Source organism: Pseudophryne corroboree, chromosome 1 (assembly GCF_028390025.1).
Source record: "Pseudophryne corroboree isolate aPseCor3 chromosome 1, aPseCor3.hap2, whole genome shotgun sequence".
NCBI classification, from domain to species: Eukaryota; Metazoa; Chordata; class Amphibia; order Anura; family Myobatrachidae; genus Pseudophryne; species Pseudophryne corroboree.
Genome location: NC_086444.1, coordinates 146,205,494 through 146,230,979, shown reverse-complemented (window position 1 = coordinate 146,230,979; position 25,486 = coordinate 146,205,494). Strand labels below are relative to the sequence as shown.

The window sequence follows — 25,486 nt, the reverse complement described above, 5'->3', positions numbered from 1 at the left end:
TATCTGCTCCACCTGCAGTGCACATGGTTTTGCCCATTAGCTAACAAATTTGCTGCTGCGATCGGATCTGAATTATCCCCAATAGTTTGCTATGGAGATATAGGAGTGGAAAAATGCTTGCAAAAGTAAAATTGCTCTGCCACCTAGCTAACAGATTCATCAGTTCTGACTGCTGGTGGCTGTGCAAAGCTGCGGTGGAACATATACCTGTGGGGACCAATAAGAAGTCAGAGAATGCAGCTTTGTTTTCCAATATTTACGATAAGAAACCTTCCAGGTCTTTGCCACCTCAAAGTCAAATTTTGGCCTGGAGATGGCAGACAAATCACAGTCAGGGCCGAATTATGGTCTGTGTGGGTCGCTACCAATAAAATTGTCAAGTAAATATTTGCTGATGATGTTATTAAAAAGTATGATACTCCCACATCACAAATGTGTTAAACACACTAGAGTAGATCCAGTTCAAATGATGCGACTCGGATACCTTAGTTCACATATGCGACATTACCTGTACACTGGTGATGTACGTGTGTGATAGATAGCCCTGGGGTGGTTGCCCCAGCCGCCCTATTGTTAATCCAGCTCTGGACATACTGTAGCTCTGTGATCTTGAATGTAGTGCTTTGTTCCAGGGTACCCCCAGGGGGCAGCGTACCACCAGGATTCAGTAGAATCCTACCTGCTACAGGAAGATTCTGCAGCACAGAAAACCTTGTTTTCAGCTTGCAGTAAGTGGTCTCGACAATGCACCTTTCCCAGATGTAAGTGCTTTCTTCTACTTTTTTTAACCTAAAAAATGTCAGATTGCGATTTCATATTTACAAGTACAGGTACACCTTATTTTTTTTTTTTTTTTTTTTTAAGCATAATTCCGATAATTTAGCATCTTAACCACTTGCCCAGTACTACTGTATGTTATATGACCGCAGCCAGGGTTGCATTATGTGGCCAGGTTGCATTACATACGTCCGGCAAGCTCCGCTTTGTCCTCTTCTGTTATGGAGGAAATCTGTTTTGCACAAATGCAGAACTAATTTCCTCCTGCTGATGCAGACTCCTGGAAGTTATGTCTCTTTTTGGGCATGCACCGGAACCTTAAAGTGTGGAAAGGGGAATATAGTTCCCCTTCCACAGCCCATCTAGGCTGTCAATCTGAAAACCGCCTCCAGTGACCAGTGTACCTCAGACACAGTAATTGCCACCACCAAAGGAATTTGGGTTACTAATGCCTCCCACAGCGACCCTTTCGGTACTGCTCACAGTATACACTGTCTATACAAAGATTATATTATTACTTTAAAAGTACACACAGATTTCAGACAGTTTCAAAGAAAAAAGAATATTAAAAAAAAAAATTATCACGCAAGTTGAGAACTCTTGTCATGAAGGAGTCATGTTAAAAGTAGTCGATACGTAACCAGTCATGCCGGACTCTCCTTAGGTAATGCACACACAGAGCAAATTCTCCTCCGACTTTATCCCTCAGTCCTGCTATTTTGACCCCAACCCTTGTGGATTTTTAACCCTTTCAAAACCAGAATTGATTGTGTTTAGGCATCTGAAGGTCCTTTGTGTGCCCATCCCCAGGGTTTTCCTGGTCAAACAATCAGGGGCTATTACGTACCTGTTTCATTAGTATACATACAATTTGCCGGCTGTTGTGATCCCGGCGGTCAGGATACCGACACCAAAATCCCGACAGCAGACAATGGGGCAGATGTATTAACCTGGCAAAGGCATAAGGAAGTGGTAAACCAGTGATATGTGTAAGGTGATAAAGGCACCAGCCAATCAGCTCCAATATGTAAATTAACAGTTAGGATCTGATTGGCTGGTGCCTTTATCACCTTGCACATATCACTGGTTTATCACTTCCTTATGCCTTCTCCAGGTTAATACATCTGCCCCATTAACGCCAGCCGGAATCCTGGCAAAGCAGGACTATTCCACTCGTGTGTGTCCATGACACTCATAGACTGAGAATAGATTCTGTAGCGAGCACAGCAAGCCACTGAGCCCGCAGCATGGCGAGTGCAGCGAACCCGCAAGGGGACTCTGTGCGGTCAACTCGCTGCCATCATTCTGGCGGGCGGTATGGCGCTGTTGGGATATGGACAGCTGGTATCCCGCCCGCCGGTAAATCATACTAAATCCCTTTCATTCTCTTTGAAGACTAAGACCTGTGATTTACCAACATAATGGGTAGATTTACGGCTTTAAGATAGGTACACACTGTCAGATTTTGTTTTGGGACGGCCCGACAATCGGACAATTTTTCGGGGAATTTTAGGCACCAATATCTGAGCTACACACTATAAGATTTTATTTTTAAAGTTACCAATTTTCTGCCATGTCACACTGCATTTGCATATTTCCGCCCACAAGTAGGATGATGTAGTGAGAGGAAAACATAGGAAATATGGGCAGATTATTGAGAACGCACACACACTGCTCAATATCTGGAGATTGTGGCAGATATTTTTCGTTTGGAACGATAGACCGGAAAATCGAGTGTTCGCGTGTGTGGGCAAGTTTTCCCGAATTATCGGCAAAACGCAGACACAATCATTCGTACACACTATACAGTAACTTTGGTCGTTCTTCCAATTACTGGCAAATCGGCCCAATAATTGTATAGTGTGTACCTAGATTAAGTCAGGAAAGACATTCAGGAAAAGACAAGATACCTCCTTGAAGAGAATTCTACCTGCTTTCAAAAGAATTTGACACCTCTATGGACGTCCTGTCTTCTCATTGGGATGGTCGGAAAGATAGAGCCAGCCACAGCAGGGTGGGACCGTTGACCAGTCCCCTCTGCCCCACGATCTGCTATCTGCAAGAATGTGAGGGGTGGGTCTATATCCCCGGGGGAAGAGGGGGGGCTAGGGGGGGAGTAAATGTTGGGTGTCATGTGGACTAGAGGAATTATGCTGCCCCATAACAAAAAATGTATATAAAATGTTTACGTGTGTGCGTGTATGTATGTATGTATGTGTGTATATATATATATATATATATATATATATATATATAACCTGCACAATGACCCGGCACTCCTGCGGTCCCCTCCGCCAACGAACAACTGCTCCTGGTGCCCTCCTCGTGGAGACGGTCCTCCCTCATACAAACAGTGCAATGAGGCGGCACTCCGGAGACTTTTCAAATAATTTATTGCAGTGTTCTACGTTTCGGGGACACAGCCCCTTCGTCAGGATAAGTGTGTGTAACAAAAAAACAGTGTTTAAATACCTGTATGAGATCACTCACGCCCGCTGCCTCCAGCCTCGTCGCCCGGTTTCCGGCCGCGTCCTCCCGGTCCCACCGGAAATGACGTCACGCCGGCCCGTCCGGCTAACGCGCTGTGGCTAGGAAGAGGGAAACCATAGCAACATGTAAACAACACATAATATAAACATTAAGTCTGCTTCCATTCAACCATCGCATTATATGTCAAACATGGAAAAACAAGTGATCAATAAATAAATAAGACGATCTGATATATATAAAACTATACACATATACACCTTCTAATAATCAGAACGATATAAATGTGATGTATTTACTAATAGACAATATTAATGCAACAAGCCGCGGACTGCATTTTAAAATAAAAAATTAAAATAAAATTTTTTAAAATGCAGTCCGCGGCTTGTTGCATTAATATTGTCTATTAGTAAATACATCACATTTATATCGTTCTGATTATTACAAGGTGTATATGTGTATAGTTTTATATATATCAGATCGTCTTATTTATTTATTGATCACTTGTTTTTCCATGTTTGACATATAATGCGATGGTTGAATGGAAGCAGACTTAATGTTTATATTATGTGTTGTTTACATGTTGCTATGGTTTCCCTCTTCCTAGCCACAGCGCGTTAGCCGGACGGGCCGGCGTGACGTCATTTCCGGTGGGACCGGGAGGACGCGGCCGGAAACCGGGCGACGAGGCTGGAGGCAGCGGGCGTGAGTGATCTCATACAGGTATTTAAACACTGTTTTTTTGTTACACACACTTATCCTGACGAAGGGGCTGTGTCCCCGAAACGTAGAACACTGCAATAAATTATTTGAAAAGTCTCCGGAGTGCCGCCTCATTGCACTGTTTATATATATATATATATATATATATATATATATCCTTAAAGCAGTGTCAGTTTAATAGACCATTATAATATAGGGGGATGGGGGGTATAGCAACCAACGGTGTCTATAATAAATTGCTATGACATTATATAAATATATAACAAATAATTTATTAACAGTAATCTAAAAATTGATGTACAAATCTCTCTCAAAAAATGGGACACACAACATACACAATAATGAATAAATATAAGTAAAGTGCAGAGTATTTGTAAAAGGAGGTAGCTTATCTGAATATGAGGTCAGTGTCCCCTTGATGAAGTCTGTATGACGAAACGTGTATATATTGTCATATCAATTTATTATAGACACCGTTTGTCGCTATAACCCCCATCCCCCTTTTTTCTAGCTCTACTTGTTTAGAGGGAATTACCATCCCTGTGTATTTGGGGGTCAGCATTTGCTTTATTTGTTGTTTGTTGGATTCTCAAGTGGCGCAGTACTCTCCTTTCGCTCTCTCTCTCTCTCTCTCTCTCTCTCTATATATATATATATATATATATATATATATATAGTGACACATGGGCAGGGGGGTACTTAATGGGGGACCATTGACATTGGGGGTGAGGCTGGGGGTTCTGCTAGGAGAACTGCTACAACCCAGGGGTGTGGGGGTTGACAATTCAGGGGATCTTATGCCGCTAGGGGGAATATTTGTGATGGGGAAGAAAGTACATTTACAATGGGGGTTTGGGGACACAGGGTTTGGGGGTGGCTGGAAAACACCCCCTAGGAATATTTTTTTTTAAATAAAATATTGAAATATTGTTAAAAAAAATTTTGTGGTAAATTTCATGCTGATGAACAGAGTTTCTTGGTAAATACAAAATTGTAAATGTGCTTTATATGTACAGTATGTAAGACGACTGTTTCCCTAATAAAAATTCTGATGTAAAAAAACAAATACTTTTAACCTTTATTAAATTAAAAAAATAAATTTTCTACCCACTAGTCTCAGCAAATATACTGTGATTGGATTCCTCTGTCGTGGTCTTCCCTTTCCCCTACCCTCCTCCCCCCTCCTTCCCGTCCCCCCCAAATTGGATACTTAATTACTGCTATGTTATTTTTGTTTGCTTTTACGGCATATTCTAAAATTGTGGCTTCCGTTGGACGTTGGTCCTTCTGACCACCAGTGCCCCCTCTCGATATCTGTTTATCTATTGTAATTTGCCACGCAAAATAAAGAATTAAAAAAAAAAAAAAAAAACATTTTCTGCAATGGTTATTTTTTTTGGGGGGGAGGGGGGATGTCATTTAAGTGGTTAATAATATGCAACAATATGAACAATATACATTTCAAACCTAAGTTTCCTGTAACTTTGCCAAACATGTACAAATTATGAAACCATAAATAGAAAACCTGTATCTTGGAATATGCATATTACAGCAGTTTGATTATCAATGTCACATTACTATGTGCTATTGAATCTTAATACATGGTTTTAGGAATGTTTCAGTCTGGCCAGACTGATCTGAAGGTGGATTATACCCTTTGACTAGCTCCTAAAATGTTGACGTGTTGATGAATATTATAGGATTACTTTATTTACTTAGTGCGAGTCCTTTGTTAATTCCTTTTCATATACTCATTTGGACTGTACGATATGCACAATGATTGCTTTCATTGCTTATTGAATGTGCTGGTTATTCTTCTATTATGAGTGATGCTGCTGTTTACAGTTGTGGAGTGATACAGGTGTGGCTGTGTGATGAGGTTTTGGTAACAGTTGAAAATAGTTCAGGTGTGCAGTTATGCTGAAAGGTGTATGGTTGTTGGGATGTAATGCACGGTCATGTGATCTAGTTTCTCCAATCACGATTCCTGGATTTCTATTTTTAAAACACACCATTTTTTAAGAAAAATAATATATCTACAGTATATATAGTATACACACACATTTCAACATACATTATTTTAGCAGGTATTAGTGGTTCTACTTCAGAACATGGTGTATACTGACTTACCTGGTTGTGGTGGTGATCCTGGTGCCACTCCTGAACTGTTCCTCCTTCTTGTCAACTAATGGTCTCTGATTGATCTGGTAGCTTAATGCTGGTAATGCCAAACTGGTGGCTGTAGCACCGGCTTCTGACTCCATCCTCTCTGGCCGCAGCAGCCTACACTTCTGGCGATTCCGCTCCGGTAATGTCAAACAAATCAACCGGTGGTGGGTGGCAGTGCTCCAGTAATGCAACTGCCTGCTCCGGCAGCTTCCTGATACCGTTGTCAACCTGCTGCTGCTTTCTTCTGCGGCTGGCTAGTGTTTGGCTGAATCCTCTTTCTCCGGCGGTGGCGACAGGGACTGATACTTATTCGTGAATAAAAGGCCCACAATCAGTCAGGGGTAGTAGTTTGGTGTTGATCCGGTTAGTTAGTCAGTATTACCGGCATTGAGCTACTGAAGCGATCAGAGACCATCATTACCGTAGAGATCGGCAGGGCCGGCAACAGAAATCTTGGGCCCCGGTACATTTATATTCTTTGGGCTTCCTATCCCTCCATTGGCTTATTCCCCTTCCCCTCGTCTCCAGCCTCACTCCTCATCTATATCGCTCCAGCCTCATCCTCACCTCCTCCAGCAACATCCTTCCCATCCCCCTATGTCTCTCAGCCTCCCACTGTCTATCAGTCTCCCCATTTCCATGTCTCTTAATCTCCCCATTGCTCTGTGTCTCTCACCCCCCCTACCCCTTTCACCTTCTGTCTCTGAGTGCTCCCCCCCCCCCCCCTCCCCCAATTACCCTGTATCTCTCAGCCCAGTGTCAAATGCAGGATTCGTGGGGAAGGAGGTTCCTTCTATGCACACACACATGCGTGTTTGTGTGTGTGTGTGTGTAATGTACACACACACACACACACACACACACACACACACACACACACACACACACGTTACATAGAACACATATGTCTATCTTTTAATCTACACCCTTGACTGCATCTAATTGCATCTACATACCCTCCAATATGACCCATTCCATTAGGTACAATATGCTCTGTTCCTGGACTTTCTTGCCAGTGGCAGTTACAGAGGTGGGGCTGCAGCACAGTCTAAAATTCAGATAGAGGAGTCACAGCAACTGCCAGTGAGTCCCGGCAAGCAATGTTTGGGGTGGCAGTTGGTGTGACTCCCCTATTTGAATTTTAAATTTGAAAGTCCAGAAACAGAGCATTTTGTACCTAATGGAATGGAATAGGTCATGTTGGATTGTATGCATCTATAATGTGCCTCCATGGAGATGGATATAAGATCTTTGCAATTCATGTGTCTGAGATCCCTGCAATGGATTGAGAAACCTTCAAAATAACGCAACTGAGTTTATAGATATTTATCAGAAAATATGTCTCCTTTTTTTTTTTTTTATTACAATTACTTTATTTCCCACCTTAGTTTACTTGCAATTGTATATAACCCATACTGAACCCACAATAGTTACCCCAGAGTGTACTTGGCCTTAGATCTCTGCCATGGCTCCTACACACAGGCAATACATGGACACTATAAGAAGGTGCCATTTGTTTCAGCAGTTAAGGTGCAGAATAGATAAAACTGAATGGGTTTCAGAAACAGCAATTCCTTTTGTAGTAGGTAGGTAGGTGATGATAACTAAGTAGTTCATTCTGTCTAAGCATTGCTTGCTTGTTATTTCAGAATCTGTGCTCTAATAGGAGTCCCCTCACTGCGGAGCCATCGCATCTCTTATTAATATCCTGGAGTTCTGTGTGTGTTCCTTCCATGCTGTGGCAGCTGTATTAAGCTTTTATCACACGTCTTTCCTTGTGTGCTCTGAACCCAGCTTGAGCAATGCTCTGAAAGCCTAATGATAAATGCCTTTATAATGCCTGGAAAAGGAAGATTCACTGGCTCAGAATGGGACTTTTCCCTAGATAAAAATAATTGTTAAAATCTGAAAAAACTGTCTTTGGTGAAACACTGAGCCTTTTATTTCCTTTGTAATTGTATGACTTGGATAGTAATTGTAAAATAAAACATTGCTCATGGTATGAGGAAATGTGCAGAGGATCATGCTAACATGCTAAGTAAACACATTTTTAGATGCTGCCTTAAACATAGCGGAGGTGGTAGAATTTCAGCGTCTTATATATGGTAATCTGGTGTTTTAAAGGTTAGGAAAACTTTTACATGTGTTTTAAGCTGTATGGTGTGTAGCTGATGGTCTTAAACCCACGCACTGTCTGAAACCTTCTAATTAACTATTATTTACATAATCCTAGAAATAACACATAAAGCTGTAATTTTGGAAAGCTAGGTCACAGCATTTACTAATAATCAAATACCAATTAAAGAATTTGTGGTGGCAAGAAGGCACTGAATGCCGGCAACAGCCAATATGAAAGTACTACATAGATAAAAAGGGGGCAATACAATACCACACCCTGGTGCAACCTGGATTACCAAGGTACCACCTCCCACTACTTAGGCAGTACTGGTCCTGCCCAAGAGACAAAGGCCAGGCCCATTCCTAAGGTAAAAGCCATCTCGCTGTGATTAAAGGGGAAATGGCCAGCAACCTCGCTTGCACCCAATATTGCCATCGGCAAGAGTGTCTTCCCGCCATGGTGCTCGTGATATGAAAGAAATTATGAATATTAAGAACAGACAACAAAGAGCAAATAGAATGAACAAAGACAAAATAGGAGGGAGAGTGACTCACTTTCCTGTAAGAGGGAAAATGTATACAGTATGGAACTAAAGCCCGCCTCCTAAACTGCCAAGTACATCAATATAGGGTGCAAGAGAAGCCAATATGATATAAATGGACGGCACTCCAATGTTTGTAGAGCCAATGGGCCTAATTCAGACCTGATCACTGCTGTGCGTTTTCGCACAGCAGCCGATCAGGTCTGAACTGCGCATGCGCCGGTGCCTGGCAGACGGCTGACGGTTGTCTCATCCCTGCGATCGACTCTTCCTGATTGACAGGCAGAGGCGGCAGGGGGCGGACCGGTGTCGTTTGACGCTGTTTTAGGGGTGCGGTCCGGGCAGGCAGGTGTGCCCGGACCGTGCGGGGGGCGGGCAGCATCGGCTGCGTGACATCACACGCAACCGCTGTGACCCTCACAGCAACTAGTAGCTCCCTGCCAGCGCACAGGAGCTGCGCTGGTAGGGAGCCACTCTTTAAGTTCAAAAGCATCCCCACTGTGCGATGCTTTTGTACTTGTGCGGGGGGTCAGACCTGACTTGCGGGGCGGACTAGCCCTGTGCTGGGCGTCCCCCCGCATGTCTGTGTGACTGATCGTAGATGTGCTAAATTGAGCACATCTACGATCAGGTCTGTATTAGGCCCAATGTGTTTTAAAGCAGTGGTTCTCAACCTCGGTCCTCAAGTACCCCCCCAACAGTTCATGTTTTCCAGGTCACCTAGCAGTTGAACAGGTGTATTCATTACTCACTGACACATTATGAAAGACCCACAGGGTCACTTGCTATCCTGTGAGGAGATCTGGAAAACATGAACTGTCGGGGGTACTTGAGGACCGAGGTTGAGAACCACTATTTTAAAGCATAGCAAAAGATATCAGGAATGTTTCAAGCATAGCTTTGTCCTTTGTCAAGGCCTGATATCTTTATACCATACCTGCATATATATAAAATAATAATTTTATTTATATAGCGCTCTTTCTCCAGTAGGATTCAAGGCGCTTAACAAATGGAATGAACATAATACAGTGCAGAAAGAATGAAGTACAGAAAAGCTTTTCCTAAAATACAGAGAGCATGGAGACACTAGAGGGAAATAAAGGAAATGCCTGAGTAAACAGGAAAGTCTTTAGTCTGTTTTTGAAGGATTCTAGAGTTGGTGCCTCTCGAACTGTGCAGAGCCGCAGGGCTAAAAGCTCAACACTTAGATAATTCTAGAAGATTCTAGGTAAAAGTCCTTCCTCTACAGGTCGCCATTTTTCAGGCAGCCAGTGAAGGAAGTAGGGAATGGGTGTTATGTGGCTGAAACGGGGCTGGTTGGTTAATAGTCTGGCAGCACCAGCTGTAAGCGGTGCGATTCTTTTGCTGGGAGGCCCAGGTAGAGGACATTGCAGTAGTCTAATCGAGATGATACAATACATGTATGATTTTTACCTGATCTTCAAAGGGGAATCAAGTGCTTGATTCTGGCTAGATTCCTCAGATGAAAGAATGGACATACATGTGTGTGTGTGTGTGTGTGTGTGTGTGTATACATACTGTACATGTTTTGCGTGTGTATATTGTTGCTTTAAGTGCCACATTAAAACAATACTTTATTTTTATTTTCCTCAGCTTGACAACATACTATCCCCACCTCCCATGCAGTTACGCAAATGTAGCACTCCTGAGGTGTCGCTTAGGTCGAGTAAATCGGTTAAGTACAAGACGTCTCTGAATGAAGATGGCAGACTTTTAAGGAGAGGGAGTCTCGGAGGAGCTTTGACTGGTAAGCGTGGAAATGATGGATATGCTTAAGAATAGATCAGCGTTTATTGCTCATACACTATCTGGTTTTCCATTGACAAATGTCATTTATCCTGAGGGTTTTTTTCAGCCTGATCTAACTTCAAGTGTAATTTAAATAAAAACTATTAAACTCTCATGTTAAGATATTACATACGGGATGTAACTGGCACCCTGACGTATGGGAAGACCGGCGCTGAAATCCCGGACGTAAGAATGCCATGGAAGGCTAGGGTTAGGCTGCAGGGAGAGGGTTAGGTTATGGTGCGCGGCGGGGTTAGGTTACGGTGCGGGGTTAGGTAAGGCTGCGGAAAGTCAGGGTTAGGGCTAGTTTAGTTTGTCCCACCTGTCGGGATTTTGGCAGCCGGGATGCCAGTGACTGCATTCTGACCACAGGCATCCCCATTGCCGGTAAGCTGTACCCAACCCTTACATACTAGTGTTATTTATTGAGCAAGCAATACTGATTTCAAACAGTAGGTGGCACTTATGTAAAACTGCACTGCACTTGTGTGCCTTCTGTATGGTAGCCATTGTGATCTATGCACACTGTATTATCTTTTGCGCACTGCATAAGATCAATATTATATTTAGTAAAATGGTGAACAAGATTTTAGGTACTTTTCTATCCTGTTACAGTTTTAAAATGTTGTATTTTTAAAAAATTGTTGCGCTTCCTCAACAAATCTTTGTGTTAGACAACCTGGTCTGAATTCTACCACATTATGGGGGTTATTCAGAGATGAACGCAGATTGCTGCATACACAGTCAGATCTGTGTTCATCTCCACACATGCTGGGGGCCACCCAGTACAGGGCAAGGTCACCCAGCATGTGCGAGGCTGTGTTCCCTTCCCTAATTAGATTGTGGAGGCATTGGATCTAAGGTTGACCCCTGGTAGCGCAGTGGGCATTTTTTTTCAGAGCGGCTGCAAAAACCGTTTCCGCCTGCGCCCCGCTACGGATACGCCGTAACTCCTGTCAATCGCATTGCAGCCGCATTCTTCAGGACATTATAAGGGAGAAGTGGTATCACTTGGTATCGGCACACGTTATGTACGCTGTTGCTGCTTCTCCCCCATGTATGAAGGAGGAGATGTGATCTACATAACAGGGGCGCTTTGCACCACTGTCATTATTAGTGCTGTTATCGTCAAGATAGCACGCCGATATGCCAGGCACTGTATGAACGGTCAGTAGCGTTACCCACAGCATCTAAGACTAGTACATATGGAAAATACGGCCATTTTAGGTGTTTTGGCTGGATTTTCCCTTTAGTACATCCCACCATCTGACACTTAAAGTTTGGGACTTTTTGAAGTAGTTCAGCTTTGTGCTTATTTGAAAGTCAGGAAAGAACACTGAGGACATTTTATATGACAGGAGTGTGTCACAAACCTCCTAGGCTTGTGTATTTCACATTCTATTAGAACACAAAGGGTTGATTTGTGATGTTTGTGGGGGGTTTTATTGCCTATGGGGACTTGTCCTTTTTGAGTAGTGGGGAGCTTCTTTGTTCATTAGTTTGGCAGTTGTGGGAGGCGGTCTCTCTTCGGTTTGATAGTTGCACACCCTCCAACCCTAGGTTTGCTTGGTTTTATGTCAGTCTAATGGTAGTTACATTTGTAGTGGCTGGTTACAGAATGGCATTTGTTTTTAAGTTGTTTGTGTTTGTGCCCTGGGGTGCTTTCCATGCCATTGAGAGGGTTAGGCGTAGTGGCCAGGATGTGTCAAGGGCACCACATTAAGCCAGGTCTCTTTCCTGCTTCTTGAATGGGATAGCACCTCAAGTTGTTGAGGATGGTGGCAGTTGGCCTCATCCATTTGCAGTTATTGTCCCCATAAGGGTTGGGCAGTTGGCCTTTATTCTTACGAGTCATTTGGCGAGGGTGCTGGACAGTTGGCCCCATCCTGGACAATTTGTGGTCATTTGGTCCCAGTAGGCACCTTTTTGTTAGTATCAGTTTATGCTGTACTGTAGGCCATTGGTTCTCAACTCGGTCCTCAGAACTCCATACGGTTCACGTTTTCCATGTCACCCAGCAGGTGCACTGTGTATCACAAACTGTCACATTTTAAAAATGTACAGGTGACCTACAAAACATAAACCGTGTAGGGTCCTGAGGACCGAGTTTGAGAACCTGTTCTCTAGGTCTTTCTTCCCCCTACTGCCATACCTACAGTAATTTCAATATCTCAATAAATAAAAGCTGACCGCTTTTCCCTGTTAATCTGATGTCTGAATCATTATTTATTATATAAGGCTGAACAATGGGACCCAAACCTGCCAAAGCCATATTCGTTTGGGTGGGCGATAGCCCCAGCTCCTTGCCTATCACTCTGACACCTTCTCTTAGCCCGTCGCGCTGCCTCATTCTCTTTACCAGTTACTTTACTCCTCTCCTCACTCGCTTTGCTGTCCCCTCTTATCACTAGCATCTTATCTCTACTTTGCACCAACGTGTTATTTATTGATGCTGTACCATCGTTAAATAACATGGAAACATGGGGAAAAATGTCAGGAATCCAAACCTTGGCCCAGATTTTTCGAGCCTTTCCAGAGTGATAAATTGTACGGTGATAAAGTACCAACCAACCAGCTCCTAACTGTCATGTTACAGGCTGTGTTTGAAAAATGACAGTAAGGAGCTAATTGGGTGGTACTTTATCACCGTGCAATTTATCACTCTCCAAGGCTTGATCAATCTGGGCCTATGTCTTCTAGGTAGTTCTGGTGAACATGTAGATTTCAAGTTGTTTAATAGTTTATCATGGTTCTCGAATGGAGCTCAACAGAAGTAAACTTGGCAAGGAACAAATGCATATGGATCTAATAAGTCTGTATTAGAGTGATGTCTGTGTCATAGACAAATACCAATTACGTATCTGGACGGCTGGGATGGCACCTGGTAAGTTTTTCTTTTTCTTTTTTTAAATACATAAATTCATATATGATCTAATGATGGTATCCTCACGGATTAGAGTCACAGGGCGTAATTCAAATGTTCCTCCCCCCTCCTGCTCGCGATCGTGCCCAGTGGTAGTTATTCAAATGTTGCTGCCCACGGGTGCGAAACCTTCATTTTAGCTCGCTACCCTTGTGGGGGCGCCCAAATGGGGCCTTTCGCGATTGCGCCCATGACTTTAGTTTGGTTTAGTTGCTTTGTGCGCCTAACCCTGTCTCTAATGGGCAATATTAGCGTGATAACGGGGGGGGGGGGGGAGAGACAATTGAATATCGCTTCACAATCCCCCATTACTTTAGAAAGAAGATCGGGCGCAATAAAACTATTAAATTCCCCCCACAGAGTCAAGATTGTCCTGTGAGTGTAAGCATCTCAAAAGTTGTGCAAATGTACACAACCAAAATAATTATTGCAATTATTATTACTTTAGTAGAGCTGGTTTAATTGTATCTTTTTTTTGGAGATGGCAGCTGTGTACATGGGGATGTTGATGTTATTATTTAATTTTTTTATGGGTGGGCGATTTGTAGAGAGCCTAAACACCCCCCCCCCCCTCCCCCCTCCCCCCCCCCCACACACACACACTTTTATTTGCAGACTTTGCCCATTAGAAATTGAGTCATTTGACTTTTCCATTTTATAGACAAATATCTGCCATGTCTTGTAACAGATAAATCCTATTCTCCGAATGACAGAAAGCCATACACAACAATAATTGCCTTCTGACTTGGCCACTCAACAGTAACAGCTTATTCATTCACTTTCCTTATATAGTACATTAACACTGATCGGCACAAGCTCTCTGTGGCCATACATTATAGAAAACTAACTATCAGTACTTGTGTGTGAACATTTCTTTCACACTAAATCCCGGTGGCATTATGTATTCACCGTTCAGCCATACAATGTTGGTTCGTTGTGCAGTTTTCAAAGGCTCCATAAAACTGAATCTATACGGCAAAAGCGGATAAAGCTTTGATTTTGGCATCATCAAAAGAATATACAACAATTTTATGTTCATAAACACAGAGAAGACGTTTGCCATTTCCTTTCATTTTAGAATAAATGACCACAGAACCGCAAACCTTTTTCTTCAGCTATAAAACATGAAGACTGCATGGTTGGCATAGTGGCTGGCATTACTGCCTCACAGCTCAGAGGCAATGAGTTCAGTTCCTGACCATGCCACGATCTGTGTGGAGTGTGTATGTTCTCTTTGCATTTTCGGGGGTTTCCTCCAGGTAATCTGGTTTTTATCCATAACCCCACAAACATACTGGAATGTAAATAGGCTGCTAACAAAAAAAGTGACCTTAGTGTGTGCATTTGTTTGTGAATGTGGTAAGGAATGTAGATTGTAAACTCCAATGGTACAGGGAGTGATATGGATGGCTATTAAACTATGTAAAGTGCTGCATAATATATGTGCGCTATATGACTAGCTGTTGATAATAAATAATATGTAGCATACATACATAGTTTCATGTTAACCTAGAATTCCTCTACAACTCTGCTATATATCAATTGTTCAGTAGATGGGATGCAGTCAATTTACCGACAATCAAAATCCCAACGGTCGAAATCCAGACAGCAATTGACCGACTGTCAAAATCCCGACAAGGTCAAAATTCCGTCATGGACAAAATACCGACATTTAAAATACCAACAAGGTCAAAATACCGACATGTAAACTGTCGACAGGTCAAAATGCAGACGAGTTTTTCATGAGTTTTTCATTGAAACCGACTTGTTCATACTTTACCATCCCAGTGGACCTGGAGGGGGAATATAATAGTGTGCCGAGCGCAGCACACTTATATGGTGTCCATGTCGACCTATGTTGATATACACACAAAAAAAAACAATGAAAAACTCATGTCAGTTTTTTGTACTTGTCGGTATTTTAAATGTCGGGATTTTGACCTTGTCGGTATTTTGACCGTCGGTCAATTGCTGTCAGGATTTCGACCGTCAGATTTTGATTGTAGGTATTTCATACCGATCACCAGTAGATATGAACAGTTAACGTTACCTCTTTAGAGTCTTTCATGGGATCTGAGACCGTTGGAAGAGCAGAGAGTGCAGTCAAACACGCTGCTGTGATGTCACTAACAAAATACTTGGTTTTATATATAGGAACACACGGATGGACCTGGACATCCAACATCTTTCTGTGCAGGGTTGTGCGAAGCTCTGGGGAATGTATAAACTAGTAATAGTTTATCTTTCTGTGCTGCCCATGAGCAAATTCAGGGAGCTCTCGGCTACCTCTTACCCGCTTGCTTCTATTTTTGGACCTCTCTGGACCTGGTCATACCACACCCATCAATGATGTCCCACATCCCCCTTGTCACTAGGCCATGCCCCAGAATATTGTATTATGATAAGATTATCACACCTACATAAAGACTGACAGAACAGAACTGCAAGCATCTGCACTAGCTGCAGAGGTTAAGTAATGTCCCATAGGAAGACTATTCATATAAAGTCACTTAATGTATACATTTAACAAATGAAAAAATAAGTTTAGTTTTCTTTTTTTCTCTTACGTCCTAGAGGATGCTGGGGTCCACATTAGTACCATGGGGTATAGACGGGTCCACCAGGAGCCATTGGCACTTTAAGAGTTTGAGAGTGTGGGCTGGCTCCTCCCTTTATGCCCCTCCCACCAGACTCAGTTTAGAAAATGTGCCTGGAGGAGCCGGTAACAGCTAGGGAAGCTCTACAGAGTTTCTTTATTAAAAGTTTATTTTAGAGTTTGTTATTTTACGGGGTGGCTGCTAGCAACAGCCTCCCTGCTTCGTGGGACTAAGGGGGGGAGTAGTGTCTGCCCTGCGGGGTCTGAGCCACTATCTCCGCTGACAGGACACTGGGCTCCTGTGGGGATCACTCACCCCAGCAGCATGCCACCACCCCCTTACAGAGCCAGAAGATTGGTAGCGAGTGAGTCACCGATCCCCCCTAGCAAGCGCTGGTGTGAAGATGGCGGAAACAGGGTATGGAGCGCAGTACTAACTGCACTCCGGGGCTCAGCGGTACATAGTGCGGCGGTGTGAGGGGCGCCCTGAGCCAGCGCCTACACCCCTACACTGGTCACACAGCCTGTCGGGGTCCCGGGATCTCAGCCAGCATAATTCCTCAGGCCAGCATAATCCTATGAAGTGCGGGAAGACAGTGCCATTTTGGGGTCGGAGCTTCTCCTCAGAGCGGACCCAGCAGCGTTCAGCGCCATTTTCCTGCCTGCTCAACGCTGTCGGTGAAGAGCAAGTCCCTCGAGAACAACTCCAGCTGTGACAGGACGGTACCGTACGAAAGCACTCGTCGCTTTCGCGTCCCGTTGACTGCGCACAGATTGGAAGGTCAAGCCGCACGAGGCCTGACCACATAGGGGATTCCCGCTTACCGTCAGTAACCGCCTGTTACTGACTCCACCCACTGCGCTGTGGGCGGGTTCTCGCTGCCACCACCAAACTCCTAACCTGCCGTGGCGTTTGGAACCACGGTTCTGCTCTGTATGTGCCGACGCACTGCTTTACCACAGCTGTGTGGTGCTGACAAATCCCCACTAGCCACTTGCTAGGCCTCTACCGGTAGCTGGCGGAAGGCGGAGCTTGGAGACGCTAGGTGCTTCCCTGGACAGCCGGAGGACGGGGCTAGGTTTGGCCTAACCCTGTTGGTCACAAGATGAAGCAGTCTTCTTGAGGCAAAGATGTTTATTGCTCAATAACCTTTAAAAAGGCTCCTCCCTATTGCTAGGGGTAACAGCATACAATCAGATGTTTTCAGCAGAATAAGATGGAATAACTACAACTCTGGAGGCACGCAGGTCTCCTTTTTATGTCAGTTTTCCACACAGTACCACAGGGGGGTAAGCCCTCCCTGTCTTCTCCAACCAATCAGGTTATTTTACAAAATACCAATAAATTACATTTTACAAGGATATAAGTGCAATAAAACAATATCCTCCTTCCTGTCACCCAGACAACGTTTGGTATCAGATTAACATTCACTATTGATAAATTTATCACATAGCTTCAAAATACAAATGTGTCTGGTCATTCACCTCTCCAGGCAAACCCAGTCTTTGAGATTACAACAGGAATGGCTACAATACAAACAAACAGTCTTCCTTCCTTTATCTGCCATTCAGGGATCGTATATCAATTACATCCCCTACATGAAACAAGTTCCAAGCCCATAGACCCAGTGATTAGCATCTCTCTCTAAGGAACTTACACATCAAAAGGTATTGTCCTTCACACCTCTCTGATAGAACAGGGCCATTAGCATGCTACTTCCTATTTCCAGAGGATAAGAGATGCTTATTCAGACATCTATAGTAACTGCATTTTTCCTTTAAATACATTTCATTTAAACACGTGTTTCCCTTTAAATATACACAGAGCCTGTCTTGAATATAAAATAGATACAGTTAAACATGCATTCCTGCAATGGTGCACAGAGCACTACATATGACATGTTAAAAGTAAAACACATCATTAAACAAACTTTTAAACAGTCCGTAACATGGCGCCGGGCACGAGGGTTAACCCCTTCAGTGCCGCAGACGCCATTACACGTGTGGCTGGCTAGTCTCTCCGGCCACACCAGCTATCTCTCACGGTACCAGGGGGTTGTAGAAGGGGGAAGGGGGGGAGGCTGTTTACAGGCTGTGTAACCTATTAAGGTACACAGTCAGCGCTGGTTGGGGTCTCCCTTTACCTAAACAGCGCTGTGTGTGGGTTGGCTCCAATCTCTGTGTCTCTCTTGCCATTCTTGGGGGTGAAACTCTGTCTGCCCTCCCCTGTGTGTGTGTGTGGAGTGTCTGTGGTCTCCATTAAGCTATGTCCAGGGACTCTGTGTCATATGCTGCAGAGGATATGTCCTCTCAGGATGATCCTATTCCATGTAATCAGGATTGCACTGTTTTAGCACGGATACCAGCAAGGGAGCCTGAGTGGTTATCCTCTATCAAATCTATGATTTCTCAGATTTCTACTAGGGTTGCACAGAATGAGTCTGCAACTCAGGCTTTACAGAGCTCTATGGCAGTCTTGCCCAGTTCTGTTACCTCAGGGCCCCCCGCTGTATATTCCCAAAAACGTACTCTTGCATAAATTATGCAAGATGACACGGATACCGGTTCTGATACTGAGGACAGTGATAGGAATGTGTTGAGGGGGGCAGCATCTCTTGCAAAAGGGGTGCAGTTGATGATAGAGGTCATTAGGGATGTGTTGAATATTTCTGATACAACACCTGAGCAGGTTGAGGAGGCTTACTTTACTGAAAATAAGAAAGCCTCGCTAAAAAACCCTGAGAAAAAATTCCAGATCCCTAAAAGGGTCCTGGTGGCGTTTCCTTTCCCTGTGGAGGATAGAAAAAGATGGGAAAACCCGCCCATTGTTGACGCGTCTGTATCCAGACTCTCAAAAAAGGGGGTTTTACTTGTTTCAGGATCCACCGCCTTGAAAGAGCCGGCTGATCGTAAAATTGATAATACGCTCAAATCCATGTACACGGCTTCAGGGGCTATATTACGTCCCACTATTGCCAGTGCTTGGATTGCCAAAGCTATAGTAAAGTGGTCAGACACATTACTTGAAGATTTGGATACTATGGATAAATCTGATGTTGAATTGTTTTTGCGTAACATTCAGGATTCGGCAGGATTTCTCGTAGAATCCATGAAAGACCTGGGTTCCATGGCTGCAGGAATTTCTTCTATGTCTGTGTCAGCTCGTCGAGGACTGTGGCTGCGACAGTGGTCGGCCGATGCTGAATCCAGGAGAAGTGTGGAGACCCTACCCTGCACAGGTCAGGCTCTCTTTGGGGAAGCGTTAGATGCGTGGATCTCCACGGCTACGGCGGGTAAATCACATTTTCTACCCTCAGCTGCACCTGCTACGAAGAAACCCTTTTCTTCAACTGCATCACAGCCCTTTCGGGCTGCCAAGTCACGAAAGGCCAGACCGTCCAACACCTTCTTTAGGGGAGGCCGACCCAAATCCAAGAAACCGGCTGCGACCGGTTCCAAGGAACAAAAACCTGCTTCAGGTACGCCGAAGTCCTCCGCATGACGGTGGACTGCACACCCCAGAGGTGGGGCCAGTGAGAGCGAGATTCTGGCTTTTCTGTCACGTCTGGGTGTCGTCCGGCCTGGATCCCTGGGTGCAAGATATCATGTCCCAGGCGTACAGGCTGGATATTCAAGAGCTCCCTCCTCACCAATTCTTCAAATCAGGCTTGCCAGCTTTGCTGGCAGACAGGGCTGTCCTGTAGGCAACCGTGCAGAAGTTGGTGGAGGCACAGGTTATTGTACCGGTCCCTCCTCATCTGCAAAACAAAGCTTACTATTCGAACCTTTTTGTGGTACCGAAACCGGATGGTTCGGTCAGACCCATTCTGAACCTAAAATCGCTAAACCCCTTTCTGAAGGAGTACAAGTTCAAAATGGAATCTCTAAGGGCGGTGATATCAAGTCTGGAAGAGGGGGAATTCATGGTATTCCTAGATATCAAGGATGCGTCCCTCCACATTCCAATTTGTCCGCCGCATCAGGCTTATCTCCGATTCGCAATGTTGGACTGTCACTATCAGTTCCAGACTTTACACAGCACTGAGGGTTTTCACCAAGGTGATGGCGGAAGTGATGGTTCTCTTCCGCACAGGGGGTGAACATAATTCCCTATCTGGATGATCTGCTGATAAAGGCATCCTTCTCACAACCCACCTGCTCAGGGAACACGGTTGGATCCTGAATCTTCCAAAATCAAATTTGGAACCACCAGGGGGTTGTCCATTCTGGGAATGATCCTTGACACGGGAGTGCAGAGGGTGTTCCTTCCAGAGGAAAAAGCGTTGGTGATACAAACAATGGTCTGGGATGTCCTGAAGCCAGCCCGGGTGTCGGTTCATCAGTGCATTCGCCTTCTGGGGAAGATGGTGGTCTCTTACGAGGCTCTACAGTATGGGAGGTTTCATGCTCTGTCCTTCCAACTGGATCTCCTGGACAAGTGGTCGGGATCCCATCTACACATGCACCAGAGAATACGTCTGTCGCCAAAGGCCAGGATTTCACTCCTCTGGTGGCTGCAATTACCTCACCTTCTGGAGGGCTGCAAGTTCGGGATTCAGGACTGGGTCCTTCTAACCATGGATGCAAGTCTTCGGTGCTGGGGCGCGGTCATTCAAGGGGAAACCTTCCAAGGAAGGTGGTCAAGTCTGGAAGCCGGCCTGCCGATAAACATTCTGGAACCATCTACAACGGTCTTCTCCAAGTGGCCCAACTTCTGAGAAATCTGGCCATTCAAGTGCAGTCGGACAATGTGACGATGGTGGCTTACATAAACCGACAGGGTGGAACGAAGAGCAGAGCTGCAATGTCAGATGTGACAAGAATCATCCCCTGGGCAGAAAAACACGTGTTGGCGCTGTCAGCAATCTTCATTCTGGGAGTAGACAACTGGGAAGCGGACTTCCTCAGCAGACACGATCTCCATCCAGGGGAGTGGGGTCTCCATCCGGAGGTGTTCAAAGAGGTAACAGATCTTTGCGATGTACCCCAAATTGACATGATGGCCTCTCGTCTCAACAAGAAGCTTCGGCGGTATTGTTCCAGGTCGAGGCACCGGCAAGCAGTGGCAGTGGACGCCCTAGTGACTCCGTGGGTGTTCTGGTCGGTGTACGCGTTTCCTCTGCTTCCACTCATTCCAAGAGTTCTTAAACTCATAAGGAGAACAAGGGTTCAGGTAATATTCATTGCTCCGGACTGGTCAAGAAGGGCTTGGTACGCGGATCTTCTGGATCTACTGCTAGAAGAGCCGAGGCCTCTTCGGGAGGACCTGCTGCAGCAGGGGCCGTTCGCCTATCAAGACTTACCGCGGCTACGTTTGACGGCATGGATGTTGAACGCCTGATACTAGCTCGGAAGGGTATTCCGAACAGGGTTATTCCTACCCTGATACAGGCTAGGAAAGGCGTAACGTCAAAACATTACCATCATATTTGGGAAAAAATATGTATCTTGGTGTGAGTCCAGGAAGTTTCCTGCGGTGGAGTTTCAACTGGGATGGTTTCTCCTCTTCCTGCAAACAGGTGTGTATATGGGCCTGAGGTTAGGATCCATAAAGGTCCAAATTTCAGCCCTATCCGTTTTCTTCCAGAAATAGTTGGCTGCCCTCCCTAAGGTTCAGACTTTTTTGAAGGGAGTTCTGCACATCCAACCTCCCTTTGTACCGCCTACGGCACCTTGGGATCTTAATGTGGTGTTGCAGTTCCTCCAGTCGGACTGATTTGAACCTCTACAGGATGTTAAGGTCAAGTTTCTCACGTGGAATGCTGTCACTTTGTTGGCCTTAGCTTCTGCTAGGCGCTTGTCGGAGTTGGGGGCTTTGTCATGTAAAAGCCCATACTTGATCTTCCATGAAGACAGAGCTGAGCTTCGGACACGTCAGCAGTTTCTTCCGAAGGTTGTGTCGGCATTTCATATCAACCAACCTATCGTGGTGCCAGTTGCAACTGACTCCTCAATTTCATCAAAGTCCTTAGATGTTGTAAGGGCCCTAAAAATCTATGTGAGTAGGACTGCTCATCACCAAAAATCGGACTCTCTGTTTGTCCTGTATGATCCCAAGAAAATTGGGTGTCCTGCTTCTAAGCAGACGATCTCTCGCTGGATCAGGTTCACTATTCAGCATGCGTATTCTACGGCAGGATTGCCGTGACCTACGTATGTTAAGGCCCACTCTACTCGTAAGGTGGTTTCTTCCTGGGCGGCTGCCCGGTGTGTCTCGGCTTTACAGCTTTGCCGAGCGTCTACTTGGTCTGGGTCGAACACGTTTAGAAAGTTCTAGAAGTTCGATACTTTGGCCTCTGAGGACCTGAAGTTTGGTCAATCAGTTCTGCAGGAGCCTCCGCGCTCTCCCTCCCGTTTTGGGAGCTTTGGTACATCCCCATGGTACTAATGTGGACCCCAGCATCCTCTAGGACGTAAGAGAAAATAGGATTTTAATTACCTACCTGTAAATCCTTTTCTCGTAGTAATTAGAGGATGCTGGGCGCCCACCCAGCGTTTCGTGATCCTGCCGTGGTTATTTAGTTCAGTACTGCTTAGTTCTAGGTTAAGTACTGGTTCGTTACTTGGTAAGTAATCTTGTTCAGCCGTTGCTGATGTTTCAAGCTAGTTAGCTTGGTTTGCCTTGTGTGTGAGCTGTTGTGAATCTCGCCACTATCTGTGTAAAATCCTTCTCTTGAAGATGTCTGTCTCCCGAGGCACAGTTACTAGACCAAGTCTGGTAGGAGGGGCATAAAGGGAGGAGCCAGCCCACACTCACAAACTCTTAACGTGCCAATGGCTCCTGTTGGACCCGTCTATACCCCATGGTACTAATGTGGACCCCAGCATCCTCTTCGTACTACGAGAAAAGGATTTACCGGTAGGTAATTAAAATCCTATTTTCTGCATATTATAATATAGACCTGCAGTAAAATAGAATCTGTATAATTTGTATTTTGAGTCATTGGTGATCAGTATGTAAAGAGATCTACAGTAATTGTTCCCAATAAGCGAATAACTTGTAGATTTATAAAGTACGTCCCATATTGTATTAGAAAACATTGGATAATACCAGGTGACACCTCGGCTCTTTGTTCAGCTCCCCCTAATCTTCCTCTTGGTTGAACCAACTCTTTTGATTTTTAGTGATAAAGGAGAGAACTCAGGCCCGTCCTTTCTCCCCTCTCCAGTTTCTTTTCCTCACTATAATATCAAAATGACTTCTCCTCAAGCAGAATGTGGCTTCATACAGTACCCTTTTCCATCTCTTCAGTCTGGGTTTTATTGTTGCATGTTTCTTGTTTATGGTAGTCTTGTATAGTCTACATCAGGGGTGTCCAACCTTTCACCTTCCCTGGGCCACATTAGAAGATGAAAATTTGGTTTGGGCCGCACATAAAATAACAGTAACGATACCTGAATGAGAGACAGATTACTTACCTACATCCCACGCCGGTCACGTCCACTTGTCCAGTAGAATCCAAAAGGGTCGGTACCTATAAAAATGAAAATTATACTTACAAACGAATGAATGAATATTATGCCCTCACTGACGCGGGAAGACGTTCACCCATTGTAGTTGTGCCCCTGTAGCTGCGCCCCTTGTACTGTGCCCCTTGTAGTTGTGCCCCTGTAGCTGTGCCCCTTGTACTGTGCCCCTTGTAGTTGTGCCCCTGTAGCTGCGCCCCTTGTAGTTGTGCCCCTGTAGCTGCGCCCCTTGTAGCTGTGCCCCTGTAGCTGCGCCCCTTGTAGTTGTGCCCCTGTAGCTGCGCCCCTTGTAGCTGTGCCCCTGTAGCTGCGCCCCTTGTAGTTGTGCCCCTGTAGCTGCCCCCTTGTACTGTGCCCCTTGTAGTTGTGCCCCTGTAGCTGCTCCCCTTATAGTTGTACCCCTGTAGCTGCGCCCCTTGTAGCTGTGCCCCTGTAGCTGCGCCCCTTGTAGTTGTGCCCCTGTAGCTGCCCCCTTGTACTGTGCCCCTTGTACTGTGCCCCTTGTAGTTGTGCCCCTGTAGCTGCGCCCCTTGTAGTTGTGCCCCTGTAGCTGCGCCCCTTGTACTGTGCCCCTTGTAGTTGTGCCCCTGTAGCTGCGCCCCTTGTAGTTGTGCCCCTTGTACTGTGCCCCTTGTAGTTGTGCCCCTGTAGCTGCCCCCTTGTACTGTGCCCCTGTAGCTGCGCCCCTTGTAGTTGTGCCCCTGTAGCTGCGCCCCTTGTACTGTGCCCCTTGTAGTTGTGCCCCTGTAGCTGCCCCCTTGTACTGTGCCCCTTGTAGTTGTGGCCCTGTAGCACTAGCTCACAAAAAAACAGAAAGATGGAGAGTTCAACTTAACTAGCGCTGATTGTGATTCCTTCCTTATTCCATATCATTCCATCAGTTTATCCAGAAAGAGTTATCATATGAAATGAAAAAAAAGATTGTATTGTAAAAAAACTGTATTCACTACTGTAGCACTAGCTGCCCCCTTGTACTGTGCCCCTTGTAGTTGTGGCCCTGTAGCTGCCCCCTTGTACTGTGCCCCTTGTAGTTGTGGCCCTGTAGCTGCCCCCTTGTACTGTGCCCCTTGCAGTTGTGGCCATGTAGCTGCCCCCTTGTACTGTGCCTCTTGTAGCTGCCCCCTTGTACTGTGCCCCTTGTAGTTGTGGCCCTGTAGCTGCCCCCTTGTACTGTGCCCCTTGTAGCTGCCCCCTTGTACTGTGCCCCTTGTAGTTGTGGCCCTGTAGCTGCCCCCTTGTACTGTGCCCCTTGTAGCTGCCCCCTTGTACTGTGCCCCTTGCAGTTGTTGCCCTGTAGCTGCCCCCTTGTACTGTGCCCCTTGTAGCTGCGCCCTTGTACTGTGCCCCTTGTAGCTGTAAAAAAAAACACACACACACACAGACACATACTTACCGCTCCTGCAGCGCTGCCTCCGTCCGCCGCTCCTCTCTGCTGTACTACGGGAGGGACGTCTGTACAGGACACTGTACAGGGGCGCAGGCCGCGGGCACGGACTTCAGATCTTGATTCCCCCCCCCCCTTCCCGGGACACTGTACAGCGGCGCAGGACTTCAGATCTTGATTCCCCCCCCCCCCCGGGACACTGTACAGCGGCGCAGGACTTCAGATCTTGATTCCCCCCCCCCCCCGGGACACTGTACAGCGGCGCGGCCACGGACAGACACCCACCCACGGCTCACTTACGTGTTCTTGTACAACCAACTTCTCCGCTGGGCTCCTCTACTCTCGCGCTGCTCAGTCACGTGTGCCGCTATGCAGCGGAGGAGGGCTACACTGTGACTGACAGCGGAGAGGGCGCAGCAGCAGCAATCCAATCAGGATGTGCTGACAGCCTGCTGGGGCCGGCTCAGCCTCACATGTGGTGTCCGTACTCG

At 45.6% G+C, this 25,486-nt stretch overlaps 1 protein-coding gene across 5 annotated transcripts in view; it reads left to right on the top strand.

Annotated features, from left to right (window-relative positions):
* MAST4 (microtubule associated serine/threonine kinase family member 4) overlaps nucleotides 1-25,486 on the top strand; it is an 875,018-nt gene that overhangs the window by 246,999 nt on the left and 602,533 nt on the right. For all 5 annotated transcript variants that reach the window (XM_063963429.1, XM_063963416.1, XM_063963420.1 and 2 more), the window contains exon 2: nucleotides 10,431-10,584. In XM_063963429.1, the coding sequence (XP_063819499.1) occupies nucleotides 10,431-10,584 (154 nt within the window). The remainder of the gene's footprint in view (nucleotides 1-10,430; nucleotides 10,585-25,486) is intronic.